Source organism: Cricetulus griseus, unplaced genomic scaffold, assembly GCF_003668045.3.
Source record: "Cricetulus griseus strain 17A/GY unplaced genomic scaffold, alternate assembly CriGri-PICRH-1.0 unplaced_scaffold_26, whole genome shotgun sequence".
In the NCBI taxonomy this organism is placed as follows: domain Eukaryota; kingdom Metazoa; phylum Chordata; class Mammalia; order Rodentia; family Cricetidae; genus Cricetulus; species Cricetulus griseus.
The window spans coordinates 27,238-51,923 of NW_023276986.1; the positions used below are offsets into that span (position 1 = coordinate 27,238).

General features: G+C 37.4%; 1 gene segment (V, D, J or C); it reads left to right on the forward strand.

Moving 5' to 3' along the window:
• Positions 1-23,345: 23,345 nt before the first annotated feature.
• On the forward strand, positions 23,346-24,186 carry LOC113838838. The segment is given in 2 exon segments: positions 23,346-23,394; positions 23,798-24,186. Coding segments are annotated over 2 exon segments (438 nt in total).
• The last annotated feature ends 500 nt before the right edge of the window (positions 24,187-24,686 follow it).

Consider the following 24,686-nt stretch of genomic DNA (forward strand, 5'->3'; position numbering starts at 1 on the left):
GAGATGATACAGCCTTACAGACTACAAAAACAAGGAATTGGTCAGGTTTCTATGTTTTATCATGATCCCTATGGTATATAAACATCGTCCCCAATCAGCAGGAAGCAGTTTAGAAAGAACAACGCCCATATTCCCAAATATTGTTTATAAATGATTGTTTTCATTTAAATGGGGTTAGTTATAAATGATAATGAGCATAGTCAATCTCTTTTTAAAGAAAGAAAAGGGGAATAGGATATAGGAATGAATACTTTGCATTGGTATAGATTTTCATTTATTGATACAACTTTAAGGTCAATTTTGTGATATGAATATATTGCCTCTTGTTTAGGTATTGTGTTTATACAGATCTTTTAAAATGATATGCATAATTAAATACAGGTTATATAGTTACCTATAATAGTCAGAACTTATAATTAGTTTAGTTAGGTTTTCTAGATTTACAGAGATATATTTGAGATGGTTAGGTATACTTCAAACCTTTCAAAGACCTACAGAAATATGGCATTTAAGTGGTTTAGGGTTTTTCTTGACAGTAAGACACAACTGCTCCTGGCACACCAATTACGCCAGAAAGGAGGATGGGCATCAAAGAAACTCGTTATGGAGTTTGCTTTCAACATGGCAAGATTAGCCATTTGGGCAAGAAACTGCTCTTGCCTAGACTATTTGTTGCTGTATAAACTAGACAGGTAGGACCCACAAGAAAGTAACTGCTAAGCTTACAAAACAAGACAGGACTGAAGGGTTCCTGTTAAAATGGAGAAGTGTGCCAGACACACTGTGGCCTATGGGCTGAAGATGGATGCCCCAACATTACAGAGAAACTTTGGGTGACTGTCCAGGTAGCGAGAAGTCTCTGTCAATTCTAGAGTTCATATATTATCCTTCTGTGGTCTTTGATAGAGTTAAAGACAGATAGTGATGGTTATAGTTTTCTTCAGTTATTATAAAAGATAAGCTACCCTTTTTATTTAGACAGAAAAGAGGAGATGGTGGGGAATGTAATACTGTATATGTTTATCTTATTGATTGTTAAATAAAATACTGTTTGGCCAATGAGACAACAAGTTAAATGGAACTAGGAGTCAAAGAGCATTCTTGGAAATGTAGTAGAGAAGTGCTGATCCAGGCAGGAAGTGACATAGCAAGGACACTCATATTTAATCGAAGGAGAAACAGGAAGGGTCCCTTTTTCCCCTTCCTCCTCCAGTGGCAGGATGTGATTCACCAACAAGCAGGGACGCCAATAAGGTGTCTGATAAGATAAGTATTATAACATGTATAGATTTATGATAGTTAAGACTGAGTTAACAGATGAGGAATCCTAGTCATTGGCCAAGCAGCTTTAAACCTAATACAAGTTTCTGTGTATTTATTTGGGCCTAACTCGGACAGGTGGCTGGCGCAGAGCACACATGTGGTGGTGGGGCGTGGCAGCATTTGGCAGAAAGTTTTATCTTAACAGATAATATCCAAATTAAATGAAGACCTGAACAAACTAGGCATCAACAAATCAAATGGTCTATTTTAAAAATGGAGTACTGTTTTAAACAGATTTCTCAATGCAGGGCATGCAAATAGTTAAGACAAACTTAAAGAAATGGTCAATAACTTTAGTCAACAGGCATGTGAGAATCAATATTACTGAGAGATTTTGTCTTACTTCCATCAAAATGGCTAGTATCATAAGAAGCCTATTTCATTAATTGGGTAGGGGAGTCATGTAATTACTCTGGAGTTCTGTCCTAGATTGCCTTTTATGGTTTTGCTAAACACAGGATGAAAAGCAGCTTGGGAAAGAAAGTGTTAATTCAGTACACAGTTTTTATTTCACAATCCATCTTTAAGGGAAGTCTTTAAGGGAGTGAAGCATGGTAGTTTCTGGGAGGCAGGAACAAAAGCAGAAGCCATAGAGGTATGTTGTTTACTCAACTATGCCACATGGTTTGCTCACACTGCTTCTTCCTATTACCCCCCACCATCTGCCCAGGATTTGCACTGTTCATGTTGAGATAGACCTTCACTTTTCTATGTCAATTGAGACTATACCACATAGAAGTGCTTAGAGGTGAATGTGAGACATGCATTTTCTCAATTGAAGTTCTCTCCATCCAGATGGCACTATCATATATTAAGTTGACAAAAATGAAACAAAATATAACAGAAACAAACAAACCAAAATATCCGGGACAAGTGTTGCCATCAGATTTTTAATAAAAGGTAACCTTGAGTACCAAAATTCATTTCTGAGGTATAACAATTCGCTTTTCTGTTAACTTTGCACATAGCTATTAGCCCTCCATCTGTGATAAACAGGTTTATCTACTTTTAAATGAATGTGTATTTGTTGGTGTTTCTCTGTATATAAACAGACATGCATGTGTATGCCTACATTTCCCCCAGAGACAGAAAGCAGTGTTGGATTCCCTGATGGTAGATTACACAAAATAATGAGCAGCTTCCCATAGGTACTAGTTACTAAACAGAGATCCTCTGGGAAAACAGCAGATGCTCTTAAATTCTGAGACATCTATCAATCCTCACTTGAGAGAGTTTCTGTCAAAACATCATACTAAAGACATTTTACTCTCTGAGGTGGTTAAATGTCTCAACACATAAAAGTGCCTAGGAAGTCATCATCTTGAGATTTTCTTAGACTAACAAGGTTAAGAGAAGTAGGAGAGGACTCGCTCCCATGCATGGAACACATGCATGGGTGGCCATGGAAAGAACATGTCCTTATACACATACATACAAACATAACAAATGAATAAATGTAAAATGTGAATTAATTAAGGGTTAATTGCCACATGAAAAGTAACACAAATATAAAATTAAGGAGGAATACACCTGTGAAATATCATTTTATACAAACAACAGAGACCTATTAATCACTTCCAAACTTTCCTCAAACCATATATCCCAGGAACACTGTTATCCGTTGCCTTTACATTTGCATAATAAACACTTAAGATATACCTTCCTAGCATTTTATTTTTTCTGCTTCCATGGAAAAAATTCAATGAAACATAGAAAATATAGCTTCTAATTTCTACACTTAAAATTCTTAAAGTGAGAGCTATTTTGTATAAAATTGATGAAAGAGGAGGGAATGCATAGTTATCAGTGATTGCATACATACATCTTCAATTTCATTACCTCCAGTGCTTCTGAAACACAGAATTTGCTGCCCAGATTGACAGTTTTTAGGCTGTTCTTCTCATATCAAGCACTACATTTGGTTTAGCTATGGTTACCACTAACATAGAATATATTTTATGTAATTTCTGCAATCATGAAAATCCAGCAGGATGCTTCCCTTTATCTATACTGCATCACTGACCCAGGCCTTTGCATATTGTTCCCTAGGGAGTACACAACATTGATAGTCACAGATAAAAGCTCAGGTCATCATACATTGACTGACGAGTCTCTGTAGACAGCCTCCTCAAAATGGTGTTGGCTCTTCAACTGTTGATGCTGCTGGCATTCTGGATTCCTGTGAGGACAGAGGGAAGTGTGAAGGGAGGATAAATGGGGAGGATGAGGCCATGTGTAATGTTCATGTACAAGAAGACATTTATTAGCATCTAGGATGGGGCCTGTGACATTCCTATCTGAGAAATAAAAAGATCAAATGAGAGAGAACTTGTGCTATACTCAAAATTATGACACAGACGAGATGGACAAAGATGGAATAAATTGTTCCTATAAGCTCTTTGGACTTTCAATTCCCTTCTTTTGTTAAAAAGGGAGTTATAGTGTATAAAGAATTTCATGTAAAAATAAACATCTGTCCAAATAAATATTAAACATGTAATCACAAAAATTGTTCCTGGGGTTTGTTCATTAATTTGCTCTTCTTTTTCATCATTTCAGCTTCCAGGAGTGATGTTGTGATGACCCAAACTCCAATCTCCCAGCCTGTTAGCTTTGGAGATCAAGCGTCTATCTCTTGCAGGTCTATTTAGAGCATTTTACATAATGATAGAAACACCTATTTGTATTGGTGCCTGAAGAGGCCAGGCCATTTTCTAAAACCACTGATCTACAAGGTTTCCAACAGAATTCCTGGAGTGCCAGACAGGTTCAGTGGCTGTAGGTCAGGCACAGATTTCACACTCAAGATAAGCAAAGCAGAGCCTAAGGACTTGGGTATTTATGACTGCATGCAACATACACATTTTTCTCCCACAGTGATTCAAAGGCTAGCAAAATCACCCTTGCTTAGGGTGAACAAGCTTCTAAGTTACTCATCTATATGAAACAGAAGCCAAGCGACCTCAGATTATTGATTGCAGCTGAGGGCCTTCTAGCATGAGTTCCTTCACCACAACTCTATACTGTTGTGTTTCTGGCATCATCAGCTGCAATGACAATGACAGTGCATCTGCCTGAAGAGAATGATAAACATGTGTTCTCTCAGCAACCAGAAAAGAGGGGGTAAAAGCTGATTGTAAACTGGATTTGATAAATCCATGTTTTACGTGTTTGGTTAGAGGTATGAGTGACTGAAAGATTTGGATGAATTAGACTTGCATGGAAACTGCAACAAAAGCATCTACTGGAGTTTATAAAACCCAGGAATCTATATCAGAAGGTGGTAGAAAAAAACAAGAAAATGGGCAAAGTACCTTTTTCCTCAGGGCCTGGTCAAGCAACAGAAAACAACATGACCAAGCTTTACAAAGGAGGGATGATGTGTATTGATCCTGAGGCAGCACTGAAGGATGAAAAACTCTGGATGATACATGAAAAAACTGACAATAAAGACTAAATGAAGATCTGTCACCAATTCATCCTACTGTTAATTTAAAAAATTAAACTTTTAATTTAATTTCATAAAATATTTTATTTAAAAATTGAATATAAACTCTTCAGTTTCCCCTTAAAGATACAAGGCAGTAAGTGAGTCACAGGTTACATGGAGTCTCACACCAGAAACTTCTATTTCCATGATAAAATCATTATGAATATGTCAAACTATTCAAGCCCTTGAAATTAACATGATGTTGCAGGCTTCTTTCAGACCAGCCTGGTGAAACCCACAGAAACAGCTGATCTGAACATCGGGGAACTCTTGCTCACCAGTCTGATAGCTGGAATACCAGCATGGGACTGATCCAGACCCTAGGAACATGGGTTTCTGTGAAGAAACCTCAGAAATCTATGGGACCTCCTGTAGAAGTACAGTATTTATCCCTAGCATAGGTGTGGAATTTGGGAGCCCATTCCACATAGAGGAATACCTCCTGAGCCAACACACAAGGGGGTGGGCCTAGGCCCTATCCCAAAGGATACAATAGACTCTGATGACACCCTATGGAAGGCCTCACCATCCAGTGGGAGCAGAAAGGGTATGTGATGGATAGAGTTTTAGTCGGGGTTGTAGAAGAGGATGGGTGGGAGAAGGGAACTGGAATTTTCATGTAAAACAATCCTGTTTCTAATTCAAATAAAAAAAAGTTGAAAAAAAGAAGGCATATTCTTTTGTGTCTGGATGGAAGTTAAATAGATGTCTGTCAATCCCAATTGGGTCATAACTTCTGTAAATGGCCTATTAAAAGAGCTGTGCAGTTTTTGCATGTAATGCTGAGTCAAGACACCTCTCTTAAAGGAGCCACACCTTTGCTTGTCTCTGGCAAACAGTATACCCGAGAAAATGTTGCTAACAAGAATCTATGCTTGTCTCTGTTCTAATGTATTTTGAATGCCTTTTAAAGTTTTTGTCAGGTTTTATGCAGAATTTTTGTCCATTGTTCATGGTGCAATATGTAGACTGATTTTCTGTCTGCCTGTTCCCCACAACCACTTTGCCCGAAATAAACACACAGAGAATTATATCATTCATAAATGTTTTGGCTGATAGATCAAGCTTCTTTCTGGCTATCTATCTATCAAATACAGTGATTTTTGCTAAATTCCTACAGATTACAAGTAACATATTTTTCATTTTCCTTACATAATTAAAAAGGCATCCCAATATCCCATATACATTTACATTTAAGTAACTTACTACATGTCAACAGAACAAAAGCAGACATAAAGCATCTTTTCACAGAAAACTCTTTTGCTTACTACAGGGCATGTTCCATGGCTACAAAGAAAGTATCAATCATCCTACTGTCTATCTAAAAATTTAATCTTACAATGAATCATAAAGGAATCACAAACTTAAACTTTTGTACATAAAAGACAATCTGGCAACTGCACTTTAGGTCTTTTGAGTACATAAACATCTATCACTATTTTCAAATATCAGGAGAATTGAGGACAAGGATAATGAGATCCATGTCTACATCTATTAAGCATTAACAGAATTAGGGCCATTCTTGTTCCTGGGGAATTCAGTTACTCTTCTTTAATCATCAGGGTGAGCTGTGATCTAAAGCAATTTGTTAGGGGGAGCTCAAAAGATCTTAGCTGAAAAGCATAACCTTGTATATATCCATATCCATATATCCATCATGTTCTGTATATTATTAACAATTAAAATGTAGAGTTTAGGGAGGATGTCATCTTCATAAAACATTCACAGGTAAAAGAGCCCAGATAAACAGGATATTTCCAATGAGATCAACATATTACCTACAGGCAGTGAGTGTTTTCCCCATACCCAATTCAATCATTCCAGATATCAGAAAAAGATAGCAACAGCAAGCATGTAAGCTCACAGTAGAAACAAGAGACATTCTGGGGTCTGTGGTATCAGGTGGCCTTGCCTGATGGAGATTTATCCATCAGGGGATTCTTTCCTGGTGGCTCCACATCCTGAATTTCAGCAGCCAACTGTGTCTCTTCAGACATGACCTCTGGTATCAGGGCTTCTGGCATCATAGCATCTGGCAGACCTTGACATTAAGGAATTCCTGTTTCTAACTTCCAAGTTCTGGTACTATGGCCAAGTTCTGGAACCATGGCCAGTTCAAGCAATGCTGGAATTGTAATCTAGGATTTCTTTTACATAGTAGGTAAGGAATCCATGGATATTTTGTTACTTATTTTAGCAAAAATTGGAGAGCATATACATCTCTTTCTGCACATATTCATACGTGGTGCAACATGCATAATTCTTACAAATGCTGTTGATTATTCAAAGGAAGAAACTGTCCCAGATTTGATTCATTATTTTTTGCTGAATGCATTACAATTTGCCACAAATCACTGTCAAATCTTTTGATATTACATTTGGACAAACCCCAATCCCCTCCTTATTTCAAAACTCCTTCCAACAGAGGAGGCAAAAATAAATGAATATCGGGTCAGAATCACCAGGTTTTTTTTCATCAAACACTGTACACTAAGGACAACAGAAGTTTCAACTTTCTGATACATTTGGCTTGCAGCATTTTCTCCTAGCACTTTACTTACTCACTGTTTGTTAATGGAGACTGGAGATCCCAACAATTCCTTATGATGCAGATGGAGAAAAGCCTATTCTAGATCTCGGATGCTGAGCAATGATCTTCCTGGATAAGGAAGGTAAAAGTGACACCTACTTCCTTTTCCCTTCATCCATTGTAATCCGGTGCACAGCAGATGTAGCAGCTGGATTCCACATTCTTTTAACTGAATGGAGGATGCTGTTCAACATCTTAGAGTTCTCAAATTTGGGAATATAAAGGCCATATGAAGTAATCATGTGAATAAGTCAGAAAAACATGTTAAGCTAATACAGCTGACATCCAAATCTCCAAACTGTTCTCAAAGGATCATAAGGATCATTATAAAGTGAGTTATGTCAATGATGTGACAATTCATTAGCTGTTGAAAAGTCTCTTTTGTTCATTTTTCCAATCTGGAATATTTCTAGGCGTATAAATCTATGAAAATGATAATTTTTTCCTTGTTTTTTGTCTTTGGAAGATTATCCACACTTTCTTATATTTGGGGCCATGAAGGAATTGACTGTGAACCAGTGTGAGTATGAACTTCATGACCTCCAAAGACTCTTGTCACTGTTGTGGGAAGGATCTGTACTTTCTCCACAGTAAATAAGAAGGAAGCACTTTAATGTGTGGTTTCCCAGTATCCATTAGTCTATATGTAGACAGTACTCCAGGGGCCTAATACATGATATTAGAATAAGGCAAACCCTATTAGTGACAATGGGTTTTTCCACTGAATTATCATTTTACACACTTTCATAGATAATACATTATGCATGCTATGGAGGTTTAACCAGCAGTCTAAGAATTATCCTGTAATTTGACTGTATTTTTATTTTCTCTATGACAATGGCATGCATTCGAAAATAGTCTTTTAGAGGAGTATTTTGGTATACTTATGTCTTTATTCAGATAAACACAAGCCGGAGAGTGTGCCCTCAGGCAGCAGGGTAGGGAGCCCATAAAAGGGACTGCTCCCACGTCTGTCTCCTCCTTAAGAATTCCCCACACGAGGACATGAACCTCCCCTGACCACGCCCTCATGGGTGTAGCCAAGCACGCTTGTAGCAGCTCGTAGGAGGCGGGGCTACAGTGTCTCCCTACAGAGTATGAGCATAACAACTTTGGTGTGGACTGGAAATGACCCACTTTTTTGGTATCATATCTTATGACCAATAATAAATGTGGGATATTCTGAGTTTGTGACTTCATGAAGTAAGTAAATGTAGTTTTTGTTTGTAGTCAGCTGAAAGCACTAAGACACTGTGTCATTCCAACTGTGAGACAGATGTGATGAAAGTGTTGTCTTCATTTTCAGGGAATAAAACAGAAGATTAGATGCTCTATTGATGATACTCAGGTGTGGGACAGGTATAGCAGATATAAAAATTGACTTCCACAGCTTTCCTGACACGGGATGTGAACAGCAATGCTTTCAGTTCTGCTTGTATGTAGAGAACAAATACACTCCATATAATCACTGAGTGGATGACTGTTCTCTGCCATATAATGAGATGTTACAAAGATGAATATCAGTATGTGGTTGGAGTGAGTTAATTCTTTTTAGTTGATTTTAATATTTTCCCCACTGCCCTTCCTTCCTCCACTCTCACCTTTTTCCATTCCCATTCTCCCCATCCTGGGCTGATTTGAGTCTTTAGACCAGATAATGCAAAGGGTGTATGTTTGCAATAGGCCATAAGATAACTAAAATTATAATTCTCAAGGGTTCCTTAGGAATATTGCTCAGCAGTTAATAGCTTTTTGTACTATCAGAGGAGTGGCTTATCTTCCGGTACCCACATGGTGGTTTGAAACCATTCTGGTTTCAGGAGATATGTCACCATCTTCTGACCTCTTTGGGAAACAGACATAATGATGTTGCACAAGTAGAAAAATGGACATATACACAAAAACCCCAACACTTAAACCTTTTATGATTTTCATTAATATTCTGATTAGTACACAAATAAAAAACTTTGCCAGATTAGCTGTATTTTTTCAAGGCAGTTGCTGCCAGCTTTGAAATAAATTAACATTTTAATGGATTCTCAATGTTTGTGAGAATGATGTTAATGCTTTAACAAAACATGTACATAAAGTATCAATACATGAAATATCTTCATATTAGTGAATGGAATTAGGGCAGAGTGCACAGATATTAACTCTATTGCTGACTCTGATATATCCCTCAATGCAAAAATCTATGGCCACAAACATCAGAGCATACATTTGGGAAAAAGCAAAACACCAAAACAAAAAAGTGATCTGTATTCCCCCTCTCTGTCGCTTTCTATCTATCTATCTATCTATCTATCTATCTATCTATCTATCTATCTATCTCATGTGTGAGCATTATATGTTCAGTCTCATCATGAAATCCCATCCACCTCTTTATCTGTGAACCTACAGTTTATACCTATTTTATAAAATAGAACAAATAAGTTAGAAAATATACCACATTTCTAGAATTTTCTTAGTTATTTCATTCACAAAATTTCTACATAAATCCTAGACTGGGTTTATCAACTTTTGAAAGTCCATGAATATTAGTTGCATTGCATGGAGTTCATATGCCAATTTGGGAAAATATATATTTAAGTGTCTCATTGGCATGGAAAGAATTCCTGCTGATAAAGAGCAATTGTTTTACTTGAAGAGGACCTTGGTTTAATTCTGAGAGTCCACATGGCAGCCCACAGCTATCTTCAACTTCAGTTCCAGAGCATCCAGCACCCTCCTATAGCCTCTAAGAGCACTGGGTATGCACACTATATACTTACATACATGCAGGCAAAACAATCATGTGTTAAAAGGTATTGTTAAATTGTTTCACATTATGAACACAGTTGTATTCTCTGTGCATCTGTATTCTCTTTAATGCACAAGGCCTATTCTGGCATCATCAGGGTATGTGGAACTTCATTTTTTTCTTTTTCCTTATTCTTCTCTCACACAATGCATACTGACCACATCCTCCTCTCCCTCTACTCCTCCAAGCAGGGCCCCAATTCCCCTCTATCCCAGATATACTGCTCCTCCATTTCCCTTCAGGAAAGAGCAGAACCCCCTGGGATATCAACCAAATAGCAAATAACAAGCTGAGATAAAACTAGGCACAAACCTTTATGTTAAGACTTAATCAATCTAGTATGATGAGAAGTTTCCCAAGGTCAGGGAAAAGAGTCAGAGACATCCCCACTCCCATTGTTAGGAGTCCTGCAAAAACCCAAGCTAAACCGCCAATGCATATTCTCAGGAGACCATGTACAAACTCACACAGGCTTCCTGATTGCTGATTCAGTATTTGTGAGCTCCTATGAGCCTTGCTAAGTTGATTCTATGAGCTGTGTTCTTGGGGTGTCATTGAACACTCTGGCTGCTACAATACTTCTACTCTTTCCTTCTTCAGAGGGGTTTCCCAAACTTCACCTAATATTTGGCTATGTCTCAGAATCTGCTCCCATCAGTTCTGAAGGAAGCCACTCTGGTGAGATTGTGCTAGGAGCTGATTTATAAGTGTATCAGAATAACAGTTGAAACCATTTCATTGACATTTTTTCTTGACAGTCTTACTTAGTTTTACCTTAGTTGTCTGGCCTACCCATCTTCCAGTTTCTAGGCATCCTAACAGTGGCAGGCCTGGGCGCCCTCTTGTGGCATTGGCCTCAAATTATCACTCAGTATTGATCAACAACATAAGCTTTATACTACCATTGCCCTAGTAAATTTACAATCAGGACTGGTTGTGGCTGAAAGGTTTTGTGTCTGGACTAGTCCCATCACTGGAAACCTGCCCTTGTTAGACAAAATGGCCTGTTTATGCTCTATACTTTACATTAGTTGTTTTCCTTGATGGGGTCAAGATCATAAGTTCAAGGAAGTTTCCACTGCAGTAGGTTTCCACATTATTCTCTCTTCTCTTTCCCTACATTCTTACCCTCCCAAATTGACCCTTCCTGTTTCCATCCTCACCTGCCCCCAGTACAGCACAAATACACTATATTTCTTCTTCATGGATTATTGATGCATTACCAGTAGAGCCCTCCTTGTTACTTAATCTTTCTGAGTCTGTGGATTCTAGAATGATTATCATTTAATAAAAAGCAATTGTCCACCTGTAAGTGAACATATGCTATGTTTACTTTTCTGGGCCTGACATACCTCACATAGGATATTTTTGTCTCTAATTCCATCCATTTGTCTTCAAATTTTTTGTCAGTTTTCTTAACCTCTGAGTAACATTCCATTGTATAAATGTATCCTATTTTCTTTTTCTTTTTTTCTGCTAAGGTATCCTTAGTTTGTTTCCCATTTCTGGCTGTCCTGGATAAACCCACTAAGAACATAGTTGAACATGTGGTCTTGTGGTGTGATGGAGTATCTTTTGTGTAAGCATACAAATGTTATAGTTGGATATTGAGATAGATAACTCCCAATTTTCTGACCACCTGTGCTATTTATTTCCCTAGTGGTTTATAGTTTCCACACTCACCAGCAATGGAGGAGGGTTCTCCTTGCTCCTCATCCTCAGCAGCATGAATTGAAACTTGTGTCACTGATCTTAGTAATTCTGACAGGTATCACATGGAATCTTAGACATTCTCACAGGTGTAAAATGGAATCTCACAGTCCTTTTGAATTGTACCCCCCCAATGGCTAAGGGAAATGATCATTTCTTTAAATGGGTCTCAGCCATTTTAGATTTCTTCATTGAGGATTCTCTGTTTAGATCTATACTCCATTTTCAATTAAATTATTTAGTTTTTTTGAAGTCTAGTTTCTTGAATTGTTTATATATTTTAGATATTAGCGCTCTCTTAGAGGTGGAGTTGGTGAAAATATTTTCCTATTCTTTAAGCTGCTTTTTTGACATATTAAATAGTATCCTTTGCCTTATCACTCTCATGAGAGCCCATTAAATAACTGTTAATCATACATAGTACCTGGTCTATCAGTGTTTTGTTTAGGAAGATGTCACTTAAGCCAAAGCATTCAAAGCTATTCCCTAATTTCTCTTCTTTTAAGTTCAGTATAGGTGGATATTGTTCGGGAAGACAAACATGGATCTCTTTGCATGCTTCTACCTGCAGGCATGCAATTTAGGCAGTAACATTTGCTGAAGATGCTTTCTTTTTTCCAGTGGGGACTGGTGACTTCTTTATCAAATACCTTGTGTTCATGGGTATGTGAATTTATGTCTTGGTCTTTGATTTTTATCCCCTTTATCAAAGTGTCTATATATTTGATAAACTACCATGTAATTTTTATTACTATAGGTCTGTTTTCCAATTTGACCTTAGGGATGGTAATGAAAGTGGAAGTTCTTTTATTGTTCAAAATTGTTTTATCTATCTTTGATTTTCCATTTTTAATGTAAATTGTACCACATATTCTTTATCCCTTCTTCTGCTGTGGGACATCTAGATTGTTTATAATTTCTAGCTATCATGAAAAGAAAAGCAATGGATCTGGTTGAACAACTATATCCATGATAGTGTCCTTTGTGTGTATGTGCTCAAGAGTCATGAAGCTGGATCTTTGGTTAGAAACATTCCCATCATACTGAGCAACCATAAAATTTATTTTCATTGTGACTGTAAAAGGTTGCACTTCAATTAGCAATGAATGAGTGTTCCCCATAACTTCACAAACATGGCCACATGTGCTGTCACATATTTTTATTGATCTTAGACTTTCTGTCCAGTATTAAATTAAATCTCAAATTAGTTTGATTTTCATTGCCCAGAACTTGATGGTGTTGAAAATTTAAAGTGGTTCTCACATGCTTGAGTTTCCACTTTTCAGAATTCTCTGTTTATTTTTGTATGCCTTTTTAAATGGGATATTTGTATTCTTGTCATCAGCTTTTTTGAATTCCTTCTATATTTTTATTATTGGCCTTCAAGAAAATGTTTAATTGCTAAAAAAAACTTTGCCCATTCTGTAGGATGCCTCTTTGGCTGAATGACTATGACCTTTGCCACACAGAATGATTTTGTTTAGTTAGTTCCCATTTATTCTGTATTGAACTAAGATCCCATGGTGATGGTGGACGACCTGTTCAGGATGCCTTTTTCATACCAGCGAGTTCAAGGATATTCCCACTTTCTCTCCTGTCATCTCTAGTATATCTGTTTTATGTTTCAGTATTTGATCTATTTGGAGTTTAGTCTATATAAGATTATAATTATGAATCTATTCATAGTATTCTACATGCAGCTATCCATCTTGATGATCACCATTTGTTGAAGATATGACATTTACCCATGATTATTTTTTCTATTTCTTTATTGCTTATTTCATTTTACATTCCAACTGCAGTTTTCCCTCTCACCCCTTTCCATGCCTCACAAGCCAAAAATCATTCTCCACAGATATTTTCATGGATAATAAAAAACACAAATGGTGGATATGCTCAGAAATAGTGCCATCAGAAGATCAGGCTTTGCATGACAGAGAGGTCAATGGCCATATGTACCATTGGAAAGACAATTTAAAAACGACAGCTGAGACATAGAGCCTTAAATTCAATGAACTGCCTATCCTCTGTAGCCTCAACCTACCGTGCTTCAGACCACAGAATTAGGCAGTGAGAGTTCAGTGCATACCTCAGGTGTCTTCCCATCAGAGATGCATATCTAATGGTGATATAGACCTCATTTATCAATGCTATGGGGGATATTGTCACCAGAGTGCACATTGATGGAGATAACTTATTTAGCAAGGTAATAAGGTATCCTGCCTTCTGAATGTTTTAAGCTGTTCTCAGTGCAGATTTCTGTGTCAAGAGCTTGATCCCTCACATTACAGCTTGGAGAGTCTTCCCTCAGCACTACAGTGTGTTAATTGTTTACTAGGTACTTATTCACTGGATGGTCTGGATGATGACTTTTCATTTAGCTATATATTTTTGATCTATAGAATATATACTAGGACATGCTTCATAACTGGATCTATTTATGCCACAAGAACTGTGGACTCTTAATAGCCTGCTTTGTTTTCTGGCTCAGATTACTGCACACAATTAATTCACTTTCACCTCAGAGAAAGTTCAAACTACACTAAAGATTTTTTGTAAAAAGAAACTTTACAGCTTGCACAAGGTCAGAGTCACAGATGTCTACCAAGATTACTAAGAAAAACATTCTTTAATTGTTCACTTGACAATCTTTTAACAATAGATCTGCTTTTTAAAGTTGCCACTAGGCACTGTGTTATCCCTGTGTGGTCATGGTTTTGCTCCTATGGCCATGCGCTTTTGTGCTGTCATGGTATGTAGCTTAGCCCCTTATCACTTCATCTAGAAATGTGCTTTTGACCAATGAGATAAATTTCTTTATCACTTAAAGTCTCCGAAGAAGAAGAATTTTTAGACTAAAAGAACATAGAAGAAGCATGGAGAAGGAAGAAGTAATACAGGATTATTGGAGTAGAAACAGAATAAGAGAGCACAGGAGATAAGCATGGCCCTCAGATTGTGTGTGAAGCTTCTATAGAAATCTTTTTAACCGCTCCTTCAATCCTAAGAAGCATTTCAGCCTTGGGGCCCTGAGTAGAAGCTGGAGCAGGTCTCTTAGCCCTTATACCACTGGTATGCTATCTTCAGAGATATTAACTGGAATCCAAAAAAAATCACTTAAAGGCTGGGCATTGGTGGCACAGTCCTTTAATCCCAGTACTTGGCAGCAGAGGCAGGCAGATTTCTGTGAGTTCCAAGCTAGCCTGGTCTCCAGAGCGAGTGCCAGAGATACCCTGTCTTGAAAATCCAAAAAAAAAAAAAATCACTTCACATCTACCACATGCTGTCCTACAGCTTAGTATGCTACTGGCCACGATCTGTAAGCATTGAGAACCAGAGTCATATTTCCATATCCACTAAGTTACACATTCAAATGTAGTTTGTTTTTAACTGAATTTTCATGCCCACTCTTATGCACTGGGGGATACAGAAAACAACGTCTTGAGTCTTTAACTCACCATCCTCATACCTAGAAGTTTCTAGTAAAAGAACTGGGAAAAAATTACACAGTACTCTCTTTTAATTTTTTCCTATATTTTTATCTTTTTTCTTTTTTACTTTATTTTATTTTTACCAGCTTTTTTCTTTTATTGAAAAAGTTTTTAATATAATATATCCTACCTCTACTTCTCTGAGTTCCTCCTCACTTTAACTCTCATTCAGATCCACCCCATTTCAGTCTCTCATCAGAAAACAAACAAACATCTAAGAAATAATGTTAAAATATAATAAATCATAAGATAAAGCAAATGAACTGGAATAGTACAAAACAATTAAACAGGAGAAGAGCCCAAGGACAGGCACAGCAAACATACAAATGCAGAGACCAATTGGTTCATACGCTTAGGAATCTGATAAGAACCCAAATCCACAATCCATAGTATATACACAGAACCTTTGGGATAAAAAGATAAATATGTAGACGTTTATGAGACAAGGAACCTCCAAATATGCCATTGAGTGCCTTTTCTGTCTACCATCAACCTACCCTTAAGATAGTTTATTTCCTGAGTAAGACTTCCATGGAGAAAGCTACCTTTTCTTTTTCTTTTTTGAAATTAGAGAGAAGCTTCTTTTACATGTCAATCCCAGTTCCCTTTCCCTCCGCTACTCCCCTGTTCCCCACTGCCACCTTATCTCATTCCATTTCTGCTCCCCAGGGAGGGTAAGGCTTTCCATGTTGGATCTTCAAAGTCTGTCATATCATATTGGGCAGGGCCAATACCCTCCCTGGTGTGTCTAAGCTGAGAGAGTATCCCTCTACATGGATTGGGCTCCCAAAGTCCATTCATGTACGTGGGACAAATACTGATCCACTTACCAGAGGCCTCATACATTAATCAGAACTATAAACTGACATTCTCATTCAGGGAGTATGGAACAGCCCCATGATGTTGTCCCAGATATCAGTCTGGGGTCCTTGTGCTCCCCTTGTTCAGGTCAGCTGTTTCTGTGGGTTTGTGCAGCCTGCCCTTGACCCTTTTTCCTCATCACTCCTCCCTCTCTCCAACTGGATTCCACAGTTCAGCTTAGTGTTTATCTGTGGGTGTCTGTTTCTGCTTCCATTATCTACTAGATAAAAGCTGTAGGATGCCATATAAGGTAGTCATAAATCTCATTATCAGAGAAGGGCATTTAAGGCAGTCTCTCCACTATAGCTTAGATTGTTAGTTTTTTAACTAGTTTTTAACAAGTTAGCATCAACCTTGTAGATCTCTAGACATTTCCCTAGTTCCAGAATTCTCTTTAAATCTGTCATGGCTCCCTCTATGAGGGTGTCTCTTTTCTGGCTCTCCTCAATTCTTCCCCTGACTAGATCTTCCTGTTGTCTCGTGTCTTCCTCTCCCCTCCTCTTCTTTTCTCTTTCTTCTAGCCCCGTCTCCCATACCCCATGCTCCCAATTAGTACGGGAGATATTGTCCATTTCTCCTTCTCCAAGGGACCAAGTATGCCACTCATAGGGTCCTACCTATTTCCTAGATTCTCTGTTGGTGTGGATTGTAGGCAGGTATTCCTTCTCTATGTGTAAAATCCATATATGAGTGAGTACCTAGCATTTTTGTCTTTTTGTGACTGGGTTACCTAACTCCGGATGATTTCTTCTAGTTCTATCCATTTGCCTGCAAAATTCAAGATTCCATTGTTTTTGTTTTTGTTTTTTTCCTGCTGAGTAGTATAATATTGTGTAAATGTACCACATTTTCTCCATCTGTTCTTCAGTCGAAGGACATCTAGGTTGCTATCAGGTTCCTGCTATTACAAATGATGTTGCAATGAATATGGGTGATAGACCAATATCCCTCATGAACATTGATGAAAAAACTACTCAATAAAATACTGGTAAATCCAGTAAACATCAGAAAAATTATCCACCATGATCAAGTATGTTTCATCCCAGGAATGCAGCAATTGTTCAACCTATAAAAACCCATCAATGCAATCCAAAATATAAAGAAACTGTGAAAGAAAAATCACATGATTTTCTCACTAGATTCCGAAAAGCCTTTGAAAAATCCAACACTATTTCATGAGAGTACAGTAATAACAGGAACATACCTAAACTTAATAAAAGCAATATACAGTAAACTAACAGCCCACATCAAACAAAATGGAGAAAAACTCAATGCAATTCCTCTAAAATCAGGAGCAAGACAAGGCTGTTCTCTCTATATATACCTCTTCAATATCATACTTGAATTTCTACCTTAAACAATTAGACAACAAAGGGAGATCAAGGGGATTAACTCAGAAAAATCAGTAGTCCTGTTGTATACATATGATAAATGGGCTAAGAGTGAGATCAGAGAAACATCACCCTTTACAATTGCCACAAAAAACATAAAATTCCTTAGGTAACACTAAGCATACAAGCGAAAGACCTGTATAGCAAGAACTTTAATCTCTTAAAGTTTAATCTCTGGTATCGTAAGAAGATACCAGAAAATGGAAAGATCTCCAATGCTCGTGCATACCTAGGGTCAAGGTAGTAAACATGGCAATCTTGCGAAAAGCAATCTACAGATTCAATGCAATCCCCATCAAAAACCTAGTACAATTCTTCACAGACCTTGAAGGAACAATTGTCAACTTTATATGGGCAAACGAAAGACTCATGTTAGCCAAAACGATCATGTATAAAAACATGAACGTCCAGAGTTATCACCATCCCTGACTTCAATCTCTATTATAGAGATATTGTTCTAAAAATAGCCTGGTATTGGCACAAAAATAGACAGGTAGACCAATGTGATTGAATTGAACCCTAATATTAACCCACGTACCTATGAACATCTGATTTTTACAAGAAGCTAAAATTATACAATGAAAGAAAAACATCTTTAACAAATGGTGCTGGTATAACTTGATGCTGATATATATGAAGATAAAGGATATTTGGAAACTCAGACCTCTGAAATTTTGCACCAATGGCCAAGCCTATGGATTGTACATTTCTGAACCACCCCAAAGAGAATGTAAATGTAAGACATCCAAATCCTTGCATTTTTTAATTCATAAAATTTGAATTACATAATCTCCTCAGCATGGTAAATTGTGGAATGTTTTCAGGAATACTCAGAGATTTAAAGACTTACTAGCACTTAATTTGAGAAAGAATAATTGATTCCACATGAGCCTGCACCAAGAATAAAATGTAAGGTGCTATGCTTTCAGAAAGCAGCAATTTTATTAAAGAGGTGCATTAGATTGTTCACACTGCTCAGCCTTTTATGCAGAAAATCATGGACAAACGTCTACTAGCCATCAAGTGACTAGCAGAGGAAGACACAATAAACTCAGAGAATGGACTGGGCTGCCATTCTACTGATGATCTCAGTATTTAAAACAAAAAAACAAAGGATCATTGACATACCTTGCAACCCAACAGAAATACTTGCAGATGGGAGAAAATGGCACAATGCACAATGTTTCCCTGTCATGCTATAGGAAATATATTATATATGTATATATGTCATGTATTATAACTATATATCCAATTTAGTTTTATGTATTCTAATTGTTAGCTTATAGATGAAACTTCTCTGAATTGTGGACTAGTTTACAAATAATAAATAAATAAATAAATAGTCAATCATGACTGATATTAATGAACCTCTGACCCATCTTTTGGAGGACTAGACTATATCCTGTTGTATCAGTTAATGAACAGTTCTTGCCAGTTTTATATTTGAGCTTCTGTTAGTCCAAATTGGATGACAAATATTTCTGTCTACTAGAAAATACAATATTTTATAATATTATTCTTCTTATTTTAAACAAATGCCATGTCACTTTAAAAACATTTATTGTTTTCTCTCATATATGTAATAGTTAGGTTTAGGTTTCACATTTTAACACAAAATACTACTGGTGTGTATCCTAACCACCAATACATTATTTTATTTTATTCAGCTTTCTGTTTTGCTGTTCAATGAATATCTCCATGTTGCATTTCATACATTTTCCTTGAATTAATAATAAGCAGAGGAAAGTAGTATCTCCAAATATGATTTTACATTGTAATAATGATAAAATTTATGATTTCTATGAATGTTCATTAAAATGCAATCAATGACAAATGTCTTTATTAGAAGTATACTTTTATATTGCTGTTGTAATCTAGGCTATCTGGCCCCAACTCTCACCTACCTGACAATGGCAGTTGTATATTCCTTGGCCATTTCAAAGAAAACTCCACTCACTTATTTTTTCTCTTTCAATTATCAGGAATATTGGGCAAGGGGGAGCTTGGTGGATTCCATGGCTGGCAAGGGACAAACATGCCAGGCAAAGGGAGCTTAAGTGAGAAGTTTTATTAGAAGGAAATGGAGGAGGGAAGAAAGAAGAGAGGGAGGGGGACAGAGAGAGAGAGAGAGAGAGAGGAAGAGAGAGAGAGAGAGGGAGAGAGAGAGAAGGGAGAGAGAGGAAAAGTGCTTTCTGCCCCTTCAGAGGAACAGCATGGAAGAGAGAAGGAAAGTGGGTGGGTGTAGCTTTCCATTTCAAGGGTCATGGTACATACACCTGCCATGCACAGGTGGGTGAGAGTCAGAGTCAGGTTTGCCTGGATTACAACAATCCCTCCACAGAAAATAGGCTACAAGAAGTCAGCTCATGTGATGGGGATAATTACTGTTTTCACTTTCAATGGCCTCATAAACTGCCCAAGGCCCACAACTGTCACCCAAATTCAGGGTCCTTATTTCAGTCTTATACAGCTGTCAGTCTGGAGTCAGTAAGCTCCCATTTACTCAAGTCAGCTATTTCTGTGGGTTTCCCCAACATAGACTTGACTCCTTTGCTCATATTACCACTCCTCTCTCTCTACAACTGGACTCAAGGAGTTTAGCTCAGTGCTTAGCTGTGGGTCTCTTCTTCTGCTTCCATCAGTTACTGGATGAAGGCTCTATGATGGCAAATAAAGTCATCAATCTAATTATAGGATAAGGGTAGTTAAGGTACCCTCTCCACTATTGCTTAGATTCTTAGCTGGAGTCATGCTTGTGGATTCATAGGAATTTCTTTAGTGCCAGGAATCTCATTAACCTCATAATGGTTACCTCTATCATGGTATCTCTTTTTTTTGTTCTCCCTTTCTACCCTTTCTCCAACTCAATCTTGGGAATCCCTAATGTTCTCTTATCCACTCATTTTCTCCCGTCCCCTTTCCTCTTCCCCTACCATTCCAATTTACTAAAGTGATCCTGTCTGTTTACCCTTCTGTGGGGGAGGGTCCATGTATGTCTCTCTTAGGGTCCTCCTTATATCCTGGATTCTCTGGGGTTGTGTATTGCAGGCTGGTTTTGTTTTTGTTTTAAATAATGTTAGTTATTTTATCTGAGTCCCAAACACAAAATTCATAATTTACAATATAAATCAAATAATTAAACAGAAAGATTTGTATATAGGACCTAATTTTCTCATTTAAAAATTGTATATTCTAGCTCTCTTGGTTTCAATTAATTTATACTTTGGGAATAAAGTATTCAATATTTATTAGAATTTTGTATATTTTTATATCATCTAGTATAATGGTTGCCATCCAATAACAGCCCTTCTAAACCATGTTAAGTTGACAAAATTTTCAAGTACTATTTAATACCATCATGGGTTTATGTATGTAGGAATTAACATTCCCCCCAATTTGGTTAGAGTTCACCAGCTGACTGACTTTGCTATGTAGATCTGACACTGCACCACAGTATCAAGTGACAATCTCCAAATAAGGCTCAGAGGACTGGGATAATGAAAATGTGAGTCTACTTTTGTTCCCTAGGGGGAATGCTCAATTTTGATGGCTATAGAACATAGAGGTCTATAAGGTGAATAGATTTTCATTAAAAACTAACAAGAGCCGGGTGTTGGTGGTGCATGCCTTTAATCCCAGCACTCAGGAGGCAGAGGCAAGATATCTGTGAGTTTGAGGCCAGCCTGGTCTCCAGAGTGAGTGCCAGCATAGGCTCCAAAGCTACACAGAGAAAACCTGTCTTGAAAATAACCAAAAAATAATAAATAATCTAACAAGAATCTAACAGAATTCAGTTTTCTGTATGGAGAAGACTCTTAACAGGGTGAGTCTTAGTAATACTCGAAAAAAAAAAAAAGGAAAATCTGATATTGACTGCCTTCATTGTTTCCTAAGATCTTAAGACAGCCTTTCTCTTAAAAAGCCTATCTTCCTCATTGAGTATAAGAGCCATGTAATAAGTCTGGAGATCTGTTCTGGGTGGCATTTTATTGTTGTGCTAGCTACCACGAACAAAAGCAACTAGGAGAGCAAAGGTCAGGTTACAGTTCCACTTCACAGTCTATAATGAAGGAAATTCAGGGCTATAATGCAAGCAAGGAAGTTACTAGGATGCAGAAACAAATGCAGCAACAATGGCAATTTTTTTATTGGATTACTACACATGGTTTGCTCAATATGCATTATTATACAGCCCACCATCACCTGTCCAGGATTAGCACAGTCTAGCCTGAGGTGGGTCTTCCTATATCTAATATTAATCAAGACAATAGCACACAGACTTGCTTAGAGGTGAAAATGATGGAAACATTTTTTAACTAGAGTTCTTTCAACCAAATGTCATCATCTTGTGTCAAATTCACACACACACACACACACACACACACACACACACACACACACACACAATCAGCCAGGACCAATGCTTTCACAAAATTTTAACAACATATTCCCTAGAATTCTAAATTCTATTTCTGAGAGATAAACATTCTCTGTTATCAACTGTGTACACACTATCTTTTTGTTTGTGAGAAAGAGCCTTATCTATTTTTAACTTCATGTATATGGGTTGGTGTCTCTATGTGTGTAAGTACACTTGCATGAAGGTGCCCATAGAAAACAGAAAGGTATGTTGGAGTCTCTGGAACTAGATTATAGAAAACAGTGAGCACATTTATATTGGTGAACCTCATGTCTTCTGAATGAACAGAATGCAATCTTAACTGCTGATCAACCAATCAAGCTCCCAACACCGTTTCTGTCAAAACATCATACTAAAGCCATTTCACCGTATAAACTGGTATGATGTCTCAATGAAAAAAGTGCTTCTGACCAAGATAACTACTTGAGATTTTCCTAGACCAACATCATAGAAAAGGACTGACTCCCATGCCTTGTCTTCTGAAATTGATGTGCATGCCATGGAATGAACATATCTATACACATATCCATACAACACATAATAAATAAATAAAAAATATCAAAAGATCATTTCAATAGTGTATATCTGTGACATAAAATGTTATATGTATCTAATTCATATAAAGTTATGTTAGAAAACACCCATGAAATACCATTTACCACAAACACCAGAGGCCTCTCAGTCACTTTCAGTGTCCTTAAACCATACATCCCAGAAAAATTATTTTTAGTATCCATTGTCTTTATGTTTTCATAATAATCACTTAATATACACATTTCTGGTATTTTTCCTTCTCTTGTGGAGACAAATTTACTAAACACAGGAAAGTCAGCTCCTAAGTTCTATATATGAAATTCTTAAAAAGAAATCTATTTCTCTGTAAAACTGATGAATGGGGAGGAAATGAATAGCCATTCAAAGCACATCGATTCACTATCTACATGCACCTTCATTTTCAGTCCTTCCAGTTTTTCTGTAATACATAACTTATTGTGTTACTGGGGTTGTTCTAATGTACAGTTTTAGCTTGGTCTTTTCTCATCAAGTGCCACATTTTTTATGTATTGTCATTCCTGGCATAGAAGAGAGTTTATGTGCTTTTTGCAATAATGAGAAGCCTGCATAACTCTTCCCTGTATCTATAAGGCACCACTCACCCAGGCCTTTGCATAATGCTCCCGTGAGAATCCCTATACTTCCTTGTCTCAGATAAAAGCACAGATATTTTCTTGTGTTGACTAATCAGTCTCCTAAGGCTGCCTCCTCAAAATGAAGTTGCCTGTTCAACTATTGGTGCTGCTTTTGTTCTGGATACCTGGTGAGGACAGAGGGAAGTGAGATTGGAGAATGGGAAGAGAGGATGAACTCTGAGTATTACTGATGATTACAAGTGTTCTGTCCATATATGAAAGAACAGATATTATTACCCAGGGTGGGACATGAGTGTTCATATTTGTGAGTGGGTGATTACAGATGGGAGAAAATCTGTACTTTAATTAAGATTGTGACACAGATAAACTGTCGTATAAATTATGCCTGTAAACTCTGGAGGGATTTCAATTCACATGTTTTATCAAAAGAGGTATTGTTGTATACAAAATATTGTATGTAATTGTAAAAAGTGCATAGTTTGTAAAAATAAGCATCTATTGAAATAAATATCAACAATGATTATTCATTAAATTTCTTTGTAACTTTGCACTTCTTTCTAAATATTTCAGCCTCTATCAGTGATGCTGTGATGACCCAAACTCCACTCTCCATGCCTGTCAGCTTTGGAGATTCAGTTTCTATCTCTTGCAAGTCTAGCCAGAGCCTTGTACATAGTAATGGAAACACCTATATGAATTGGCTCCTGCAGAAACCAGGCCAGTCTCCAGAGCTCCTGATCTACAAGGTTTCCAATCGATTTTCTGGGGTGCCAGACAGATTCAGTGGAAGTGGCTCAGGGACAGACTTCACACTCAAGATCAGCAGAGTGGATCCAGAGGATTTAGGAATTTATTACTGCTTGCAACATACACATATTCCTCACACAGTGATTCAGACCCTAACAAAAACAACTTCCTTGCTTGATGTGGCCCAGCTGCAAAATATATTACTCATCTGAGTGAAAGAGATGCTGAGGGACTCCAGATTAATTTCTGTAGGTGAAAGCCTTTGAGCATGAGTGCTTTGGCTACAGCTCGAGATTTATGGATTTCTGGCCTCATAGGATGCAATAGCAATGGTATTGCATCTGCCTCAAGAGAATGGTGAACAGCGGCCTTCTCAACAACCAGAAATGATGGGATAAAGCTGAGTGAAAATTGGATTAGGGAAATGCATATTTCAAGCATTTAATATGATGTATGTGTGGCTGTGAAAAATCTGAATAATTTAGACTGACATGGGAGTTGCAAAACAGCATCTGCTAGAGATTGTCAGAACTAGGAATCCATCTCTAACGGTTGTAGAGGAAGTAGGAGTGTGGGTCTTATGCCTTTTGCAGTAGGGCCTGGTCAAGCAACAGAAGCCAACATCACTAAGCTTTTCAGATAAGGGGTGATATATATGTATCCTAACATATGTATCCTAAGGCAGCAATGAGAGAAAACACTGATTGCCCCA